We start from the raw sequence: 20,369 nt of genomic DNA, 5'->3' as shown, positions 1-20,369 counted from the left end.
GTGCTCTCTGTGCATCCTCTAGGAGATGTGACTACTACGCACTCACGGACACTGTGGAGGGGCACACTGAGAACCAGTTCCCACAAGGATTTCATTTATTCTACCCCCACTCTCATTAGCGCTACTGAAATAGCTCATCACAGTGGTTCCCAACCTGTTTGAGTCCTGGGGGGCTCAATCGACCCTTTCACAGGGGTCACATAGCAGATATCCTGTATATTGGATATTTACATTACAATTCCTAACAGCAAAATTGCAGTTAGCAATGAAAATAATTTTATGGTTGGGGGTCACTACAACATGAGGAACTGTATTAAAGGGTTGGAGCATTAGGATGCTGAGAACCACAGGTTTATCAAGTTCCTTTCCAGAGGTCTTCCCTGAGATTCCCCGAGATAAGTATGACAGGGAAACCTCTAAGCTGCTAATCTTGCCCCCGCCCCCCTCCCCCCCTCCCCCGCCTCTCAGGGCAATGCCCTTACCGTCGGGGAGTGCCGTCTTCAAAAGGCGGGATGATGACTACCTTCACCGTGACGGAGGTGCGCAACAGGTCGATCATCTGGTCGTGGCTCAGTGTCACCACAGCCACCTTGCAGATCTCCACCAGTCGGCTGCCTTGCCGGAGGCCAGCCTGCCAGGCAAACCCATAGTCCTCCACTTCAGCCACTGTCCCGTCGTACTTCACGTGGAAGCCCAGCTGCCCTAGGCCATTCCGCCGCAGGGTCATATCCACCGTCTCCCAGCCGTTGGTCATTACCTGTGGGCAGTGGGTGGGATGAGTCTCCGCTATCTGGGTCAGAGGCTCTGAAGACCCTGGTCAGATTAGCCCCCTCTGGGATGGACTGGCAAGTCCCATTTGCCTTCCAGGGGCTGTCAGGATCTCAGATGGTGCATATCACCAGAGCCCAGTTTTCCCGGGAAATAAGCACATGCCACTGTGGCTGGTATCTCAGAGAAGATTACAGTCATAGACTATTCTCCAAATATTCCTGCCTCCGTCCTTCCTCAGGCCTTCTGGGACTGCACCTCCCAGCGTATGGCAGACAGCTGAGTAAGCCATGAGGCAAGCAGGCATATCCTTTTGGTTAGGGTATTAATTTTGTGGCACTGGGTATGAACTCTAGGATTATGTGTATGTTAGGCACTGAGCCACACCTCAGCCCCACTCACTGCCGGGTTCTAGGAAAAGGCTCTTAACACTGAATGACACCTTCGGCTCCTTACTGGTAGATCTGAGGCAAGTGGGCAACCACTGAGTCTGTGTGTGCATTTGTGCATGCGTATATGTCCAGGCATGTGCAGGTATGGGTCAGAGAAGGACATTAAGTGCCCTCCTCCATGGTTTTCTGCCTTATTTCCTTGAGGCTGGGTCTTTCTCTGAGCCTGGAGCTTGCTGCTTCTTAGCTAGGATAGTAGCCAGAAAACCCCACTGACTCGTCTGTCTCTCACGCCTAGTGTTGGAATTGCACATGGCCAAGCCTAGCTTTTTTTTGTTGCTGTTGTTAAATATTTTATTTATTTATTTATTTATTTATTTATTATGTATAGAAAGTCTGCCTCCATGTATGCCTGCAGGCCAGAGGGTGCCAGATCTCAGTACAGATGGTTGTGAGCCACCATGTGGTTGCTGGGAATTGAACTCAGGTCTTCTGGAAGAACAGTCAGTGCTCTTAACTGCTAAGCCATCTCTCCAGCCCCCAAGCCTAGCTTTTTATGTTGGATGCTGGGGATGAAACCGCAGGTCTCCATACTTTTACAAGTGCTCCTACCCCATGGAGCCATTTCCCAATGTCTCTAGCCTTCTTAAAGCCGCAGCTACACCCCTGCTGAGCTTTGACTTGGGTGTCTGGCCTCTCTGAGGACGGTTCTGATGCTATAGACACAGGTACAGCACCGCTGGTTCCATGGCTGGGGAAGCAGTGGTGCTGCTGGCTGCAGGACCGCAGTGCTAGTGTCTGCTGCATGGCCCTCTTCTACTTCTATTTTTTGTAGTCTTGTGGGATTCCCTTCTGTATGCTATGAATATGTTTTATTACCATTGGCTAATAAAGAATCTGTTTGGCCAATGGCTCCGGTATATTTCTAGTTAGGTCTTACATCTTAAATTAACTCATTTCTGTTAATCTGTAAATCACCACAAGGCTGTGGCTTATTGGTTAAGTTTCTGGTGTCTTTCTCCTTGGGCAGCTACATGGTGTTTCCCCGGCTCTGCCTTCTTTCCTCCTCTATCTCTGCTTGGATTTCCCACCTTGCTATATTCTGCTCTGCCATAGGCCAAAGCAGCTTCTTTATTAACCAATGGTAATAAGATATATTCATACCACATTGAGGGGAATCCCACATCATAGTCTTGTATTTTTTCTTTTTAATGAGTAAGGTAACCCCTTCATTCTTCATTACGATGATCCTTCATTACTACTCTAGTTCCAGTTTAAAAGGCACTTCTGCAGGCCAGACCTCCCCACAAGCTAGGGATGCTAGCGGATAAAGTCTGTGACCCACGTGGGCTGTGGCACTGATGGGCGCCATACTTGTGCTCCACAGGGACAACATCACCTTGTCCCACCTTCAGCTGACCACTGTCCTTATACTTGTAGACCCAATACATCTAAACTCCCCAAATTTTTAAGGGAAGCAAAAATAAAAAGCGTAACATTTCAAAAAGAATCAAATGAAACTCCTAAATGCTGAGCTACCGCAGTGAACACATAATATAGACACACATGGTAGATGGGCGCAAATGGTCCGTGCTTACTGGGAGAGTTTGCAATTCGAGACGAGACCTCAGGTGACAAGTGACCAAAGGCCTGCAGGAAGGAAGGGACTAAGCCAAGGGACAACCAAAGAAAGAGTTTCAGTAAGAAGGGACAGGCAGTATAAAGGCCCTGAGGTTGGACTCCTGCCTAGCACATTCAAGAAATGGCAGGCCTGTGAGTGTAGAGCAGGGAACCATGGGAAAGGCACTGAGAGGGACTTCCACCATGAGAAGCCTCTGCCTTTTACTCAGGGTAAAAGCTGAGGGTTTGGAATACAGTACTCAGGTGACCAGATCCCCAACCAGATCTGTTGAGAGCAGATCAGAGTGAACCAAGATGGAGTCAAAGGAGATTGTGCGTGTGTGTGTGTGAGTGTGCGCGCGCGCGGGAGGAGTTGTATGTATACATCCTGCACATGTGTGTGTGTGTATACGCACACGTGGGGGGGTTGTATATATATATACCCTACCCCTGCACACACGTGTGTGTAGGCTCTTGCAATATTTGGGAGCAGCCAGGCATGGAGACACAGGCAGGCAATCTCAGTATTCCCGAAGCTGAGGTAGAAGACTACAGCTTCAGCAGGTTCTAGTGGTGCTCACCCTTAATCCTAGCACAGGGGAGGCAGAGGCAGGCGGATCTCTACAAATGACTTCCAGGATAGCCAGGACGACATAGAGAAAGCCTGCGTTGAACCGTCCCTGCATCCCCCCAAAAGAAGAAGACCACAGCTTCAGAGCTATCCTGGGCTACACAGTGAGAGCATGTCTTAAATCCCCTTCCCCAAGCCTGGGCAGCTGATGCCAGAGAGGCGGTATGGAAATGGGAAAAACAGCTGAAGGCTGCCTGAGGGTGGCAGTGACAGATGGGGTGTGGATATGAGAACAAGGGGGACCCTGGCTGATTGCAAGTCCCCTGACCTCAACATAGGGGTGGACCTGGCCTTTACCGAGACAGGAAACACAGGGGCATGGGAGAAAACCCAGCTTGTAGTGACTGTGTGAAGTTTCTTTGGGTCACTTGGGCAGCCCTGGGAAGATTCTGAGGAGGCAGCTAGAGATCAGTCTTATCATGTTCGGACCTAAGCTGTCAAGTGAAAATAACTTGGAATCAGACCACAATTCTGCTACCCACAGGCTAGATGAGCTCACGTGAGTATCTGTTTCTTTCTGAGCTTCAGCTTCATCTATCAGATGGAAACGAGCTCAGCATCTGAGTCAGTGTGAGGATATGATGGCTCAACAAACCAACCACGGGCCAGCATTTATTGAATACCTACTGTATGTCAACCCGGTCCAAAGTCTGAGTTCAGAAAGAGATCAGACAGAGACCCCAGGGTTCAAACCTCACCTTACCCCACCCAAGTGCTGACCAGGCCCAACCCTGCTCAGCTTCCCTGCTCATGGGGGATCTGAATGGCAGGGCTGTGGACCAGACCTCATTTTATAGCGTGAGACTGAAACACTGGCTACGGCAGTTTCACGAAGATGCGTGAACTGTGAAGTCGAGAAGCCGAGAGCCGGGGTCTAACCAATCCCACCTGGATTTAATGGAGAGCGAAAAGACCTACAAGGGTGAGCACAGCTATCTCCCAATCACAATGCTACTGTGATAGTCAGCAGTCAAGCAAGCTTGCTAGGCAACACCAGCCACTGAACCTCTAAAACTTTTATATACACATAATAAAATGAAACCAAACTTGCATATTAGAGAAGATTCTCTTTAAGTACTGGAGATTGAACTGAGGCCCTCACGTGTGCTGGGCAGTGCTCTCCCACTGAGCTTCAGCCCCAGTCCCGACACAGGATGATTACTGTTTCTGTTTCCAGCAGAGGAAACTGAGTCACTATGATGGTGCTTCCTGTTGACTGTCAACTTGACAGAATCCAGACTCACCTGGGAGAAGGGCCTCTTGGCTTACCCGTGGGGTGGCTGTGATGATGTAATCAGGGTGGGGAAGACCTGCCTACTGTGGGTGACACCATTCCCTGGGCTTAGACCCTGAACTGTAAAACAGAGCGAGCTAAGTACCAGCAAGCATGCAGTTGTCCCTCATCTCCTGTCATGGTGATGTTTCTGACGTGGGCTGTAACCTCGGACTGTGAGTTAGATAAACTCTTTGTACTCTAGTGCCCCGCCCCAGCATTGTATCACAGCAGCAAGAGAGGAACTGAGACAGTTACAGAGTCTAAGTGTGTCTGGTGGCCACACTGGAGCTCAGGAGCCAGACCTCTGGTCTGCAGACACCGTACTCTTTTTTTTTTAAATATTTATTTATTTATTATGTATACAATATTCTGTCTGTGTGTATGTTTGCAGGCCAGAAGAGGGCACCAGACCTCATTACAGATGGTTGTGAGCCACCATGTGGTTGCCGGGAATTGAACTCAGGACCTTTGGAAGAGCAAGCAATGCTCTTAACCACTGAGCCATCTCTCCAGCCCCCACCGTACTCTTAACTGCTGTGGAATGTGGCTTTCTCTGGCATGCTGGGCTTGTACCAATCCTGTCTGAGCCTTCCATCTCAGTGCTGACCTCACACGCCTCCTATGGAGCTCAGGGTGTCTCAGCACTTCTCAACACAGTGCGTCAGGCTGTTATTACCAATTCACTTGTCACTAATCGACCACTTTCGGTTGGGCCAAGAGTTGGCATTGTTCACCAGGAAGGAGCCTAAGATTTCTCAGCCCTTCCCCTGACCCCACTGTGTGGTGCCAGAGACAAAACCCAGGGTCTTAAACATGCTGGGCAAGTACTCTACCACCAGATTGAACCCTTACTCAAGGATCTGCTTGTTTGTTTGTGTGAGAGAGGGTCTCTCTACAGCTCTATAGCTCTGGATGTGCTGGAACTCACTATGTGACCAGGCTGGCCTGAATGCACAGACCTGCTTCCCATTGCTACCACCCTAATACCCCGTGCCACCGAGTCCAGCCAGGATACAATTGTTACTACACTGTTGGCCTTTGTCTCTTAATACAGAATGTTAAACTACTCATGGCCACTGTGGCTGCGCATTGGAGCTGAATCCAGCCATGCAACTTAAGTTTGTTTCCTCTGTACTTTCCCAGGACTTTTTTATGGGTCCTTGTCCCTCCTCTGTATTAATGGTCTACACTGGGGTATCCAGCCTTCTGATATCTGACACGCTAGTGTCCTCGACAAACGTAGTGGGCCACGTTCATAGCTTTCTCAGGCTATGTGAGGCTCAAGGGCCATACATTAGACAAACCTGGTCTAGAACCTTAATTTATTTTTGACTTTTAAGTATGCATGTGTCTGTGGGTAGTTTTATGGTCATGTGAGTGCAAGGACCCAGTACCCATGGAGGCCAGAAATGCTGGCTGCCTCTGAAGCTGGAGTCATAGGCAGTTGTGGGCTGCCTAACACGGATGCTTAGAATTGGATTCAGGTCCTCTGCAAGAGCAGTATACGATCTCAACCTCTGGGCCATCTCTCCAGGCCCCAGGAAACTTTTTGTTCTATTTTAATTCTCCCAGAGAAAATCCATCTTAGTTGTGGTACTGGGAATCGAATCCAGGGCCTTTACAGTGCTCTACCACTGAGCTCATACCTCTAGCTGCACTTAAACATTTAGGGTAAGTTTAGACTCGCATCTGCCTTGCATCTGCTATATACTTTCAGGGTCAATCAACACCTATTTTTGTTCTTTCAAGGTGAAGGAATGGGCAACCACAGATTCCTGGCCCATATCTTCTCCAAGAGCAATGTGGGTTGAAGGACTCATCAGACCAGACTCCACATGTGTGTGCACGCGTGTGCGCGCGTGTGTGTGTGCATGAGAGAGCGAGAGAGAGAGCGAGAGAGTGAGCGAGAGAGAGAAAGAGAGAGAGAAAGAGAGAGAGAGAGAGAGAGAGAGAGAGAGAGAGAGAGAGAGAGAGAGAGAGACTCTGTCAGTTCTTATTCTTAGGGTCGGTATTTGTTATGACTAGCTGCCTGGGCCAGGAAGAGTACTATATTACTCTGGAACCTTCTGCTGGGCCCTCTTTCTCACCTTCAGCCTCTGGACAATGTCCCTGATGTCCTCCACAGAGCCCTCTGCAGCCTGCAGGAAGATGTGGTCCCCCCGGCCATAGAAGATTTTCAGCGTGGAGGAGTCTGGGGTCCAGCCAATGACATCCCCACAGTAGCAGTTGAACACCACCTCCTTGGTGCGCAGGTCCAGGAGCACCACAAACTCATTGGAAATCCCCAAGATGCAGTCGATCTCCACGCCCTGGGCGTAGTCCTGCGCTGCCACACGCCAGGCAATGGCCCCAGCGCTGTGCTGCTCCGCTCCTGCCCTGGCCTTCGTCTTCTCTTTCTTCTTGGAGGTCAGGGAGATGAGGGTGAACTTGCCGGAGGAGTCAATTGGGGTGTTGGAGACACAGCTTTCAGCCAGGTCCTTCAGGTACTCCTGGCGGGTTCTGGTGGCCATCGTATGGAATTTGTCAGATTTGTGCGCAGCGTTCTCAGCATTAATTACCTTGGCCAGCAAAAAGTCTCTGAAGACATCAGACTTTCGGAACGTGGTTCCATTAGGGATAGGGGGGCCAAAAGGAGGAGCGTCTTTGGATCGGGTCACAGCCATGCTAAAGGAAGGAGAAACCATTTAGATTTGGGAAAAACACAATGCCTTAAAACCTCAGAACTTGAAAGGTGGAAGAAGGAGGATCAGGAGTTCAAGGTCAGCCTGGGCTACTGAAGATTCTGTCTCTAGTTAGAGTGATGGCAAGCCGGGCATGCCGGCCTGGTCTATGAGTTACAGGACATGTACAGGGAAACCCTGTCTTGGAAAACAAAACAAGAAAGACTCTGTCTCTAACAAACAGGACTCTCTCTAGAAAGAAAACAAAATCAAATTAAGGTCTCTCCCTCTCTCCTGTCTGTCATACTGGGAATGGAAGCCTGAGTAGCTGGGCAAATACTTGACTACTGAGCCCTACCCTGGCCCTAGAGTTTCTCTTCTGTGAATGAAAACTTGAAGAAAAAGTCTTAGATTATATGTACATATATAACATATTCTATATACATATATATATATTCCCTACACACACACACACACGGTGCTGGGGGTCAGACTCAGGGCTTACACATGCTGAACAAGTGATTTACCACTGAGCTGTATCCTCAGCCACTCTTGCTTTTCTGAGAGTCTCAATAGGAAGCCTAGCTTGACCCTGAACTCAAGACATCTTAACTTCCCAAGTGCTGGGATCACAGCCACTGCTCCTGGGCCACTGCTCCTGGTCCTGATTTCATTTAGTCTTGTTTTATATAAACTAAGTGTTAGATTACAGTTTGGGGGAAAATTAAATGAACAACTTTCTTTCTCTCTACTGTCATAGTCAGATACAAGCGTATTGCCCTTTCTGCAGCCTGACTATGATTTGATTTGGCCAATGCTTTTGTGTGTGTGTGTGTGTGCCTCTGCTTCCTGAGTGCTCGGACTAAAGGCGTGTACCATCACTGCCTGGCAAGGGACCTATACTTTGATACTCTTGCTGCAATGGGATGGATAGGTTCCAGGAGGGAAAAACAACTGGTGCAGGCTTGGAATCTAGCTGACTCTTTACAAAGCTGCAGGCTGCAATTCTTTTTTTTTTTGTAATATTTATTTATTATGTATACAATATTCTGTCTGTTGTCTGCAGGCCAGAAGAGGGCACCAGACCTCTTTACAGATGATTGTGAGCCACCATGTGGTTGCTGGGAATTGAACTCAGGACCTTTGGAAGAGCAGGCAAGCTCTTAACCACTGAGCCATCTCTCCAGCCCCACAAAGCTGCAGTTCTATGCTAACTTGTTGCACACCATCAATGGAGGACTATCTGGCTGGATGCGGAGCGAAGGTGTGGAATTTAGTTCTGTTAAACACTTGACACTAATATACTTTACAAAGATTATTTTGAAAATCTGGAGCTAGTGTGGTGGCACATTCCTATAATCCCCAAACTCAGGAAGTGTAGGGAGGAGGATCAGGAATTCAAGGTCATCCTCAGTTTTATAGCAAGTCTGAGGCCAGTCTGGGATTCACGAGACCTTTCTCAAAAGAATACATAAAATAAATAAGTAGACTACAGATTAAACAATACCTTACGCAACCCAAACACAGTACAATGCTTGCTGGCATTTGGCCGACCTCTAGGGCACCCTCCCGTCCTGACAGGGAGATGGTATAACATTCATCCATCTGTTTGACAAGGGCTTCCTGCATGGCCCTCTTGGCTTTGCGGATACAGTGTTTCCTGTCTTCCACAGCTGCTGACCAAACATACAAATGAACAGACACTGATGAAGACAGAGAAGTGTCAGACAGGAGACTCTCTGAGAAAGTGACAGCTGAGATCTCAGGATGGGGGGTGGCGAGGGGTGAACGGGGTGGGGAGTCTGGTGGGCGAGGGAGGACACGATGACAGGGACGTACCAGACAGAAGGAGCAGCATGTGGGGCAGCCCAATGGGAAAGGGTACATGCAGGAGACAAGTCCAGGGTCAGAGCCCAGTAGCAGGGAGTAGGAGGCTGGGAAAGTCCCCAGGGGCGGGTCACACATTGCCCATCTCCATAAGAGGAAGGCCTCTGCACCTGGGTCCCACAAGCTTAGGCTTCGAAGTGAGCTTGGCCAATGGGAGGCATTGGCGTGAGGAGAGGCCGCCTAGCCTGGTCACTCCACGTTTGTATTGTCTATTAACATCAGGGAGAACACACCCTACAGTGCCTGAGTAATGGAGAAATCCACCAGGCTCATATTTCTGGTGTCCCAGCTGTTCAGTAGCGTACAACTATATTCACTTTTCTTCTCTCCTTCCCTGCCAGGCCATGATAGTGGCAAGGGCTGAGGGCTTTTGGCTCTCGGTGCCTTATTCCCATCCACTGCTCTTGCTAGGAGGCCCTGTCCCAGCGCCACAACTCGCACCAGCTTCTAGAAACATGTGTCAAGCCTGGGGTGGGCAGTGCAGGCTCCGTGCTGTCGCTGGTCTGGAGGCTTCATTTCCCACCAGTCCCGAGCCATCCCTGCTCTGAGTAGTCATCAGCCTTCTGCTAAGTCCTTGGTGGGGAGTCCCTGTGGCTCATCATGTGGCACTGAGCAAGAGCAGCGGTCCCAGAGATTACCCTGACTCCTGCTTTCCATCTCTGTCATTCTCTGTACAGTGTCCCTTCCCATGCAGGGGGACCACACACTTACCACGCTGGCTCAACCGATTCTCCAGCCCCAGGGAGAAGAAAATGATTCCACCAATAAGCAGGGGGTGAGCATGAAGGGCAGTGCCGGTGCGCCAGCCAGGTCACCAGGGTGGAGCAGCTGATACACCAATTCCCCTCGGCATGCAACTGTGTGGTGACAGACTGGCTTTCCTCATGGTCCTGACTCATGGTTTCAAGTCATGAAATTGTAGCTGCTGAAAGTGCTGGTCCCTCACTTCTAGCTGGTGGGACTGGACTTGTTTACAAGCCCAGGCTCAGGGAAGATGCCAGCGGCCAGGAAGAAATGGCAAAAGATGAGAACACATTGCACAACTAGACGTGTGGCCACCAGGCCCCTGTTCCCTAGTGCGCAGTAGGTGAACCTAGAACATGTGCAATTACTAACTTAACAACTGTTTCATCAGTGCCCATGGTGTGTGGGATAGGACATTTGTACTGTCAGCCTTTTAAGGGCCTCTGATAGGGTAGCCTGGCATGGTGGCACATGACTGTAATCCCTGCACTTGGAAGGTGGAGGGAAGAGAATCAGGAGTCCAAGGGCATTTCTGTACACACAGAGTTTGAGGTCACCCTGGGTTACACGATGCCCATGTATACAGGTGTGCATGCATGGACACGAAATTCAGTGGGGCCAGGTGGGAGGGCAGGGCAGGCTGGCCTCGATATTTTTTGTCTCCCCATAGAGTGGGGACCTTGGAGTTGGTAAGGGACAGCTGTGGTCGTATCTCTAACATTTTCTTTCTTTAAAAATAAAGAAAAGAGGGAACACTGAAGCAAGGAAGGCAAAATGCTAACATCTGCTAAATCTGCTGGTGGGCACATGGGTGTCTGTTCCATTATTTTCTGCACTTTTCAGAATGTTTAAAATATTGCATAATAAAAGTCTTTTTAAATTAAATTGTAAAAAACAGGAAAGGGCTGTGCATCGGGAAGAAGTCACCCTGGAGACCAAGCCTGAGCTTGCCTGGAGGAGTGGGAGGTGGGGGCAGGCTCCTGGGACTACAAGGTAGAAGAGGAAGGCACAGAGAGGAGGAAGGGCACTGAGCAGAGTGGCGTACCCCTAGAATCCCTGCACTCAGGCAGCTGAAGCAGGAGGAGCACACGTTTGAGGCCAGCTTGGGCTAGGTAGTTGAGTTGCAGGCTAGCCTGAGCTATCTAGCAAAGCTGTCTCAAAAGAGCCAAGGCCTGGCTGGGTACATTGGTACAACACTTGCCTAGCATGAGTGAGGCCCTATGCCCAATCCCCAGTACCGCCAGAAGACACACAAACACATGCACACCAAAACAACCAACTCATTGTGCCCCAAGCCCTGAGGAAATTTTGAGTTACGGAGCTTTGAGATATTAAGTTGGACATGATGGCTCATGTTTATAATCCCAGTACTTGGGAAGCTGAGGCAGGTGGATCACTATGGGTTTGAGCTATATAGCATGTTTGAGACCAGCATGGATTATGTGAAACTCTCTCAAAAACAATACAAAACAATGCCAGGTGGTGGCGGCGCACGTCTTTAATCCCAGCACTTGGGACACAGAGGCAGGCAGATCTCTGTGAGTTCGAGGCCAGCCTGGTCTACAAGAGCTAGTTTTGGGAGAGGCCCCAAAGCTACAGAGAAACCCTGTCTCAAAAAAAAAAAAAAAAAAAACCAAAACAAAACAAACCCCCCCCCAAAAAAGAAGAAAAAATGAGGAAAAAAACCCTACCAAAACCGAAACAAACAAAAAACAAGCCCTAAAAATAAAACAAAGAAAACACGTTAGTGGTAAAGTGCTTGCCTAGCATGTACAAAGCCCTGCATTTGATTCCCCCATCCCGTGTCATTCCCCAACCAACTAAGGAGTGAGGAGGAAGGGGAGAAGGGCTACCCGACCCTCCCGCCCACCTCTGAGGCACAAGCAGCCTGCCTCCTCTTCCCAGACGTGTGTCAACACCTGTCTTCTGTCACCGGGGCTACCTTTCAGGTGCTGAGAAGTAGCAAACTGTTAAGCCCCGGACTCATATCAGTGATCTCAGTCCACAGAGTCTAAGGTACCAGCTAGCATCCTACAGCTGCTGTCGGACACTCCTTGGGCCAGGGGAATGACAGACAGTGCTGGTCCCCGGCAGCCACCGAGCAATGCATCCAGCACAGCAGTTCACATGGGCTACAGCTGCATGCTGAAATCAACACTGCTCGCTCCACCAACACACAGAGGGGTCCTCGCCTCCCACACCCACTGCAGTCGTTTCCTAGACAGCTGCATACTGGATGCTGGCTGCAGTAAATGCAGAAACAAGGCGACTCAGTGCAGGTGCCAGCAAGCAATCCCAAATGTCCATCCTTGGAGGACGGCGGGAAACTCACCCAACCACACAATGGAATGTCTGGCAGTTATAGGAAGGAAAAAGCGTGCCGGTGTTCTGGTATGCGAAGGCCTTGAAGACTGCTTGAGTGGACGCCTCCAGGCTACACAGCAGAGGCTCCAGGCAGATGGCACTTGTACCAAAACATGTAGGACTACATGGAATCGAGACACAGAAGCAGCATGTGCTTTGCCTGTGAGGCTGGCTGTGCGGGGGTTTGACGCAGCTACATGCTCTTGTTTGGATTTTATAGCATGTTCAAGCAATGGCAAACAGTACACCTGCTCCAGTCCGTATCTACAGGGACAAGCTGATGGCCGGGCCTGGATGGCCAGGGTGGGTGTCTCAAGGATACATCTCTATCCTGTTCCTAGTCTCCAGGGGCGGCTTTCCTTCTGTCTTTCTGGACAGCCACTAAACTGGGGAAGCCCTGATGTTAGAGAGGGCACAGAACAGGCTTGGGACCTGGGTTACATGACTTTGTGTAAACCACAATTCGATTCAACATGCTTGTCACCCCAATATTCAGGGGTTGAGGCAGAAAGATTATGAGTCTGAAGAATGCCTGGGCTTATATAGTGAGACTTTGTTTCCTTCCCAAACCTACTTCTCAAGCTTACCTTACAAGCAGGGCCACAGATAAAGGGGGTCCCAGGGAGCTACCACCCAGCTTCTCCCAGATCTGCTCTTGTGCCTCTGTTCTTATGCACAGGTGCCAGGCCTTTGGGGCCTCCACAGGGCGACTGTACAAGGCTCAGCAGTGTGCGTGCTTCTTTCTCCGTGTCCCTCGTTTTGAGTCCAGGCAGAGGATGGCCTTTAACTCCTGCCTCCTCCGCCCTACTGAGCACTGGGATTTAGGGAACACACCACTCTGCTTGGTTCATGTAGTGCTACAGGTCAAGCTCTATTTTCATGTCCGTGCATGCTAGGCAAACTCTCTACGAACCGAACTACACACCAGCCCAATGGAACCTTCCCACTCTACAGCAGGAAGGATGATAGACTGAGGCTTCCAGAACCTTCCAGGACCATGGTATACGCTGTGCCTTCCTGTGACGTGCTCAAGAGCAAACACACAAGTGCAGCTTCCTGTGGATGACCGAGGTGGGGTCTCCATCATTTACAAACAGAAACCTCCAAGAAATATAGGCCCTGAAGGGAACCAGGGAGCCAGGAAGTGAGGTGAGGTGGGATTTGTGATGGGGCACATCCTCCCCAGCCTCTGGGGCCTGGATGTGCATGGGACAGAACACTGGTGGCCATACCTATAACAGACATTCTCAGTGCAGGGGTTATGGACTCGGACGATGATGAAGACGTGCTGGAAGTGCGAGCGGATGTTCTTAGGGGTGAAAGGTAACGCGCCTGGTTCCTGGAAGATGATCGTCACGATGTCATTCCCTATGTGCCTCTTCCTCAGTAGCTGGAAGCAGAGGGGAGGAGGTAAGAGTCACAGATGAGATTTAAGACTCCTACCCAGATGGCCTTGGTGGCTCCCCATGCCCACTCCCACCAGAGGGCGCTTGTGAGCATGGGAGCCAGGTCTTGTCCTTAGCCGATCAGAGCCATTCTGGCTCCTTCTCACTCAGGGACGTGAACAAAGTCAAGGAGCCCCCACATGTGGGCCCCATCCTCTGACATTGCCTGCTTCCCTCCCATCGGCCTGGTTTGTCTTCAAACATTCCAGAAAAGCCTTCCTCTCACAAACAGTAGGAACGGCTGTCCCTGCTACCCCAGAGGCCCAGGTGGCCTCCTTCGTCAACTCCTCAGGATTTTTTGAGATTTCTGTCATCTACAGCAACTCTCCGAGGCCTACCCTGCCCCTGCTTTCTTGTGCTCCCCACCCGATATCTATGGCCACGTTCTGTACCGAGGCCCTCCGTCTCCTGTCCCTCATCTGTCTTGTCAGTGACAAGAAGATGGGACATTGTTTTGGTTAGTGCTTGGCAAATCTGACTGTGGGAGGATTCAGAATGGAGCCTTTGATCTGCTCGGGCCACATGGACAATGGCAGAGTCTCAGCAGAATACACAGGCAGGGCCAATTCCAGGTGGCTCTCAGATGGCCCAAGGAGCCACACCCTCTTGTCCCTGCCTCCATCTCCAAGGGAAACCGGAATGGGTGTCTTCACAGTGTCTTGTTTATTTGCCAAGATCACACTCTACCCCTTTTTTGGAAGGTGGGAGACAGGTCTCAAGCAGCCCAGGCTAGGACTTCAACTCAATACTCAGTCAAGGATGGTCTTCCTGCCTCATAAAGGGAGTTGGCCACCATGCCTGATTTTTGTTTTGTATTCAATTATTTATTTCCCAAATTGCCCGGACTGGCCTTAAACCGCTGAACAGGCAGTCTCCTGCCTGAACCACTTTATCCAGCCTGTTAGTTCTTTTTTGTTTATTTTCAGACAGGGTCTTCCATTTAGCTCTGGCTGTCCTGTAAGTCCTTAGGTAAATCAGGTCAGCCTGGAACTCACAGAGATCCACCTGACTCTGCTCTCTAGTGCTGGGATTAAAGGCAGAAGGCATGTGCCACCATGCCTGGATAATCTTTATATTTTGTATTTTTATGTTATTGGGTGTTTGCCTGCAAATATGTCTGTGTACCATATACATGTTAGCGACTCAGAGGCCAGAGGAGGGTGTCAGATCTCCTAGGACTGGAGTTACAGAGAGTTGTAAATTGTAGATGCTGGGAATCGAACCTGGGTCCTTTGGGAGTGCAGCCAGGGCTCTTCAGCACTGAACCATCTCCAGGTCTGTTAGTTCTCTGTTAGTTTTTTCTGTGTCTGAACTGCATGAATGAAGTTGCTAAATCCAAGACTTTCTTCCTGTGGCTAACCTCTCATGAGGCTCACCTCCCAGTGACATCTTAAAATTAATGACCTCACTGAACCTTCCCAAAACCCTCAGTGGCAATAACTCATGTGGTTGTTTTTCATAAGATGGGAAAGCTTGGCTCAGAGAAGTTAGGAGTGACCTGTCTTCTGTCACACAGGGATGAAGGCAGAAAGACAGTGGGATCCCAACTGCTTCTGGTTTTGACACCAGGCCCCTGCTTCCTACAGGTCCTGCCTCATGCTCAGGACCCATGCATGGAAGCAAACACCTTTCCCAATACCCAAGACCATACTGTCACTGTGTGGAGGAAGGACCTGCAGCTCAGAGAGGTACCACCACCTTCCTGGGGTCACAAAGCTAATAAGGGGCAAAGAACTCACATTTATGTTTCCTCCCGATGCCAGTGCTTTTGGGAGCATGTTATCAGGGTATCCTTAGGAAATGGCTTGCGTTTGACTAGTTTCAACCTACAGAATCTACAGTGTGATTTGTACTGACAAGAAGAAAACAGGCACACAAACCCCATAACAACCTATTTTCTAAACTCTTAGCAACCTGGGTTCCCTGCCCACTAGAAAATAAAAAGAGCTATCGAATGGGCTCAGTGGGCTTGGCATGCCCAAGAGAGGGAGCTGGTCACGCCTGCAGCCTCCTTATCTTTCAGCACCCACCCTTTACTTCTTGGAACTCATATCACCCCTCTGGGACATCACCTCCCTGACCCCTAACCCCTGGCCCCCGAACCATTCTCCCTTTCCAGGATGGAGACATATGTCAGGCTTGGCTCATGGGCCACTCTACACCAGGCCCACTCTCTTTCCTCTGGAGTGATGGGAAGGTTGGGGGAGCACGGACTGTGGTAGCATCTCCGCCATGGCTAAAAAGACCTATGAACGAAGTCACTACAGAGAACAATGGGGGTGAGGACTCTCGAGACTGCTCGAACCTCTGGATCCAGCCAGACCTAAAACCAGTCCTCTCTTAGACCCCCGGGTTACATAACCCCATTTTTGCTTTGCTGATGCCGATTTGGCCTGAGTTTGTGGTCAAATTCTGTTGATTCATTTACTCTTCTCATTCATAAAACTGGTGATGATTCAAGAGACCCTGAGGGAGATGGAAAGCAGGGTGGCCAAGGACCAGTAGGAAGATGTGGTACCAGACAGGCATCAAATCACATTGGGCTTTGTCTAGAACGCCTAGGGAAACGACCAGGGTACTGAGGGTCCAAGACCTCCATCAAATTCACAGGACCAATGTGCCAGGAGAGCCGTCACTGGGCAGACAGGCTGGCAGATGGCCACCAGTCATAAGGAGGGTGAATGCTTTGAGACTAACTTTGCCCCAGCTGGGGACCACTGACCTGCTGCCGGTTGTTGGGGGTGTAAGGGAGCAGGGTGGAGACGTGGAACATGATCTCGTAGTCCTGGTATGTCGTGTACAGAGAGTGGGTCCCCGTTGAGTCCGCTGGGATAGAAACACCAGTTAGTGTAGCACAGTCCCTAAGCCCCGGGTTGCTGCCCTATTCCGCAGGCCATCATGCTCATGCTGGCTTTTAACTGGATGCTTTGACTTACATCACTCTTTAAAAATGAAAGACATCAAGAAATCACCCATGATATAATTACTATTTTTTCTTTTTTTAAAAAAGACTAAATCTAGCTATGGCTGGCCTCTAATTCAGTCTTCCTGACTTAGCTTCCCAAGTGCTGGATTACAGCATGTACTGCCACACCTGCATGTCTTTAGAGTTCCTATACACAAACAAACCCTCAGTATACAGCCATGTTCTTAAAATACGTGGCACATAAAAAGCATCCTCAGGACACGGTCTCCTGAGACTTACTATGCGTGACAGGCGGCCCTTACCCGTGTCCCTGCTCTGCAACTATCGCAGAGTCCTGTGGCGCTCCCGGGGGTCCTCCAGGCGCTCATGGCCGTGTGCAGAGCACAGGGCTATGAATGCAGCTGCTGAGTCAGACACGAGGGATGACTGTTTTCTCAAGTGGGGGCACCCTCGTCCTGGCACCACCAGACCTTTGAGCTTCTGCTGGCCAGGCAGACAAGAAGTGGTGGCTCCTTGACACCTCAGTGGTTCCTCCTAAAGTCTTTTTGGTGGCACTGAAGGTGGAATCTAGGGAAATGCTCCATTCATGCCTGATGCCTTCCTCTGCCCCTATCTATCTATCTATCTATCTATCTATCTATCTATCTATCTATCTATCTATCTATCTATCTAATCTTTTGGGACAAGGTCTTGCTATTTGTAGCTTCAGCTGGCCTAGAATTTACTATGTAGACCAGAATGACCTCAAACTCATAGGTATCTACCTGTTTCTGCCTTCTAAGAGCTGGGTGGGCTTAAAAGCCTGCCCCATGCCACTTAACTCTTTTTTTTAACTGAGACAGTGTTTCTCTGTGTAACAGCCCTGGCTGTCCTGGAACTCAGAGATGTGCCTGCCACTTACTCTTGACATCCAGCTGGGCAGCGTACTTGGTGAAGCCCTTCAGACAGACCTTCTCGCCCAGGAGGTCCAGGAACTCCTCAAAGGCAGGGCCAGCCTCCTCGTTGTTGTACATCTCCTCCTCTGAGCTCTGGCCGGCCTTGCAATACAGGATGCCCACCTTGTGCTTGCGGCACAGCTGCAGAGGCAGAAGAGCAGAGTGGTCCAAGGAGGTTGAGGGAAAGGGACAAGAAGAGTCCTGGGGTACTGGGACCACTTGGGAACTCAAGCCACAGTCAGTAGGGAAGGAAGCAACGTGGGGCTTGTCCCATAGGGACACTCTGTCATCTGCCTCTCCATGGCTGCGTGAGTATACAACGTTCTTAAGGCAGAACAGGGAGCTGGGGCCGGCTTCCTATAGATGGCAACTGGGCATAGACCAAGATTATGCCAAAGCTAAACCTCAGCTACTTGGGGTCTGGACATGTCTGGAAGTCCAAAAGCAATGCCAGGGGCTATGGAAGAGCCAGATGGCAGGGAGTGGGCTTGTGTTCGCGCGCTGGCACACGCTCCCACTCCCTCTCTCATATAAACCTTGTGGTGTCAATCTCATTCCCAGGCTGTTTCTATGACACTGCTCTTGGTACCCTTACAGTGTGCGGATAGCTCCCTCCTGTTGCTCAGTCTAGCTTAAGGGAGTTTGTTACTTCTAAAATAAGAGCAGAGATGGAGACAGGAAGGGTTGCAGGACTCAGGTCGAAGGCTGGGCTCACCCCTTGCTCATCGAGCTTCAGCAGCTGCTCGGTGACTTTGGGAGTGTTGAGAGCCAGTCGCAAGCAATGGATGTTGAGCTCTGGGATGACATATTCCAGTGCGTCCTTCAGGGGCAGGCCCCGCCCTGTCCCATGCTTGGTGGCTGTAGGTGTGGCGTCCTCTAGAATGGAGCCTCGAAGAGTGATGAGCTGTTCAAAGGAGAGAGAGATAAGGCATGGTCAGGGCTGTCTCAAGCTTTGAGGGGGCTACAGCACATGAAGGGTCCCGTCTTCACGAATAGGTGTGGCTCAGCGAGGTGGTGTACTTCTGTAATCCTAGGCACTATGAAGATCAAGGTTGGATGATTTTGATGCTGAGGGCAACCTGGGATACACAGTGACTCTGTCTCCAACCAAACCAACCAACCAAACAAACAAACAAACAACACCCCCTTCAAAGAAACCCTCAAAAACCAGGGCTGGGTGTGGTGGGCTGTAATCCTAGCTTTTGGGATGTGGAGACAAGAGATATGAAGTTAAGATCATCCTTGGCCACAGAGTCAAAGGTTAGCTTCCCTACATGAGACCATGTCTTAAAAAACCAGAACAAAACAAAACCCTAAAACTTAGAGCCACCCCCTCCGCCCAAACAGGATGGATGAGAAGGATCTTAACAGTTTGAAGAGAGAATACAGAGTGTGAGCAAAGACTCAGACTTGCTGTCTCCTTCCTGTGATCCTGAGCTTCAACCTTCTCTTCCATGGGACAAAAACAGGCACTTGTGAGTGTAGAGGAGGCTGGGAGATGACATATCCCCTTTTCTTCAGCACACACACTGGCAGCAGCTGTTTCCTGTGTGCCAATCTATCCAGCTGCAGAGACCAAGCAAAGACCCTGGAGAGCTGACAGGTGGGTGGTGGGGAGGGGAGTAAGTCAGGAAGCCGAACCCCAGAAGAACAAAAGAAGCTCCGCAAAGAAGGGGCTCTCGGTCATTGTAGGCATGTATGTATCACATCTGAGACCTGCTGGTCTAGGATGCTGGTGCCAGCGTGGGTCTTGAATTGTGGCTCTGGCTGTTCAACCAGCTTCATGAGAAGTACCATCACCAGGCACTCTGATTCCGTCCCGGGGGGGGGGGGGGGGCTGGACGCACACCCGTGCATGTACATGTGTCTCTGTGCGTGTGCATGGGAATGCGCACGCGTTCAACCTTCTTAGCTGGCTGTGCTCTGCCTTAGAGGCCACCTCAGCCCTCTTCCTCAGATGTCACCACTTCCCAGGCTTCTCCTACAGCTGACTGTGTGACCAGTTTCAGGCAGAGAAATGTGAGACTCCTGTCTGGTCAGGACTTTTTACTGGCCATGTCCTCTTACTGGGGACATCAGTGTAAACGTGGGCCCTCTGAACTGAGTCCTGATGCGCCTGCCTCCCAGTTTCAAGACAAGGTTTCTCCGTGTAGCCCTGGCTGTCCTGGAACTCACTCTGTAGATCAGGCTTGCCCCTAACTTAGAGATCCACCTCCCTCAGTCTCCTGAGAGCTGTATTTTTTGAGACAGGGTCTTGCTATGTAACCTAGGCTGATATAGAACTACAGAGATCCACCTGTCTCAGTCTTATGAGTATTGTGACTACAGACTTATGAGTATTGTGACCACCAAGATGCTTCAAGATACTTCTCTTTGGAAAAATAAATTGCCATCTCGTCTACACACATGTAACTGTTACAATACATGCAAAAGGCTAACGCCTGGTCACGTGCCACCCAATTCAAGACATGGATATTCAGACTTCCAGGGCCAGTTTATTCCCGCCTACTTTCATTACTTCATTATCTTTCATTATTGTTATTATTATTATTTTGTCAGGAGTGTGTTTGGGGCTGGAATCATGGCTGAATAGGCAAATGCTATAATTCAGAGCCATGTGCCCAGCTGACAGTCACTATTCTTCTTTTATCTGGCTTCTTCCCCTCTCCTTTTGAGTCAGGATCTCATTTGACCCAGGCTGGCCTCAAATTCCTGATTCCTGCT

General features: G+C 50.0%; 1 protein-coding gene across 4 annotated transcripts in view; it reads right to left on the bottom strand.

Annotated features, from left to right (window-relative positions):
* Window positions 1–20,369, bottom strand: part of Sipa1l3 (signal induced proliferation associated 1 like 3) — a 205,307-nt gene that overhangs the window by 57,755 nt on the left and 127,183 nt on the right. For all 4 annotated transcript variants that reach the window (XM_075986135.1, XM_075986127.1, XM_075986144.1 and 1 more), the window contains 6 exons: window positions 18,361–18,549; window positions 17,612–17,786; window positions 16,507–16,610; window positions 13,572–13,729; window positions 6,772–7,348; window positions 483–757 (listed from right to left, as the gene is read on the bottom strand). In XM_075986135.1, coding sequence (XP_075842250.1) covers window positions 483–757; window positions 6,772–7,348; window positions 13,572–13,729; window positions 16,507–16,610; window positions 17,612–17,786; window positions 18,361–18,549 — 1,478 coding nt within the window. The remainder of the gene's footprint in view (window positions 1–482; window positions 758–6,771; window positions 7,349–13,571; window positions 13,730–16,506; window positions 16,611–17,611; window positions 17,787–18,360; window positions 18,550–20,369) is intronic.

This window comes from Microtus pennsylvanicus, chromosome 1 (genome assembly GCF_037038515.1).
Source record: "Microtus pennsylvanicus isolate mMicPen1 chromosome 1, mMicPen1.hap1, whole genome shotgun sequence".
Lineage (NCBI taxonomy): Eukaryota > Metazoa > Chordata > Mammalia > Rodentia > Cricetidae > Microtus > Microtus pennsylvanicus.
The sequence above is the reverse complement of the archived record's forward strand: the minus strand, read 5'-3'. Positions and strand labels throughout refer to the sequence as shown.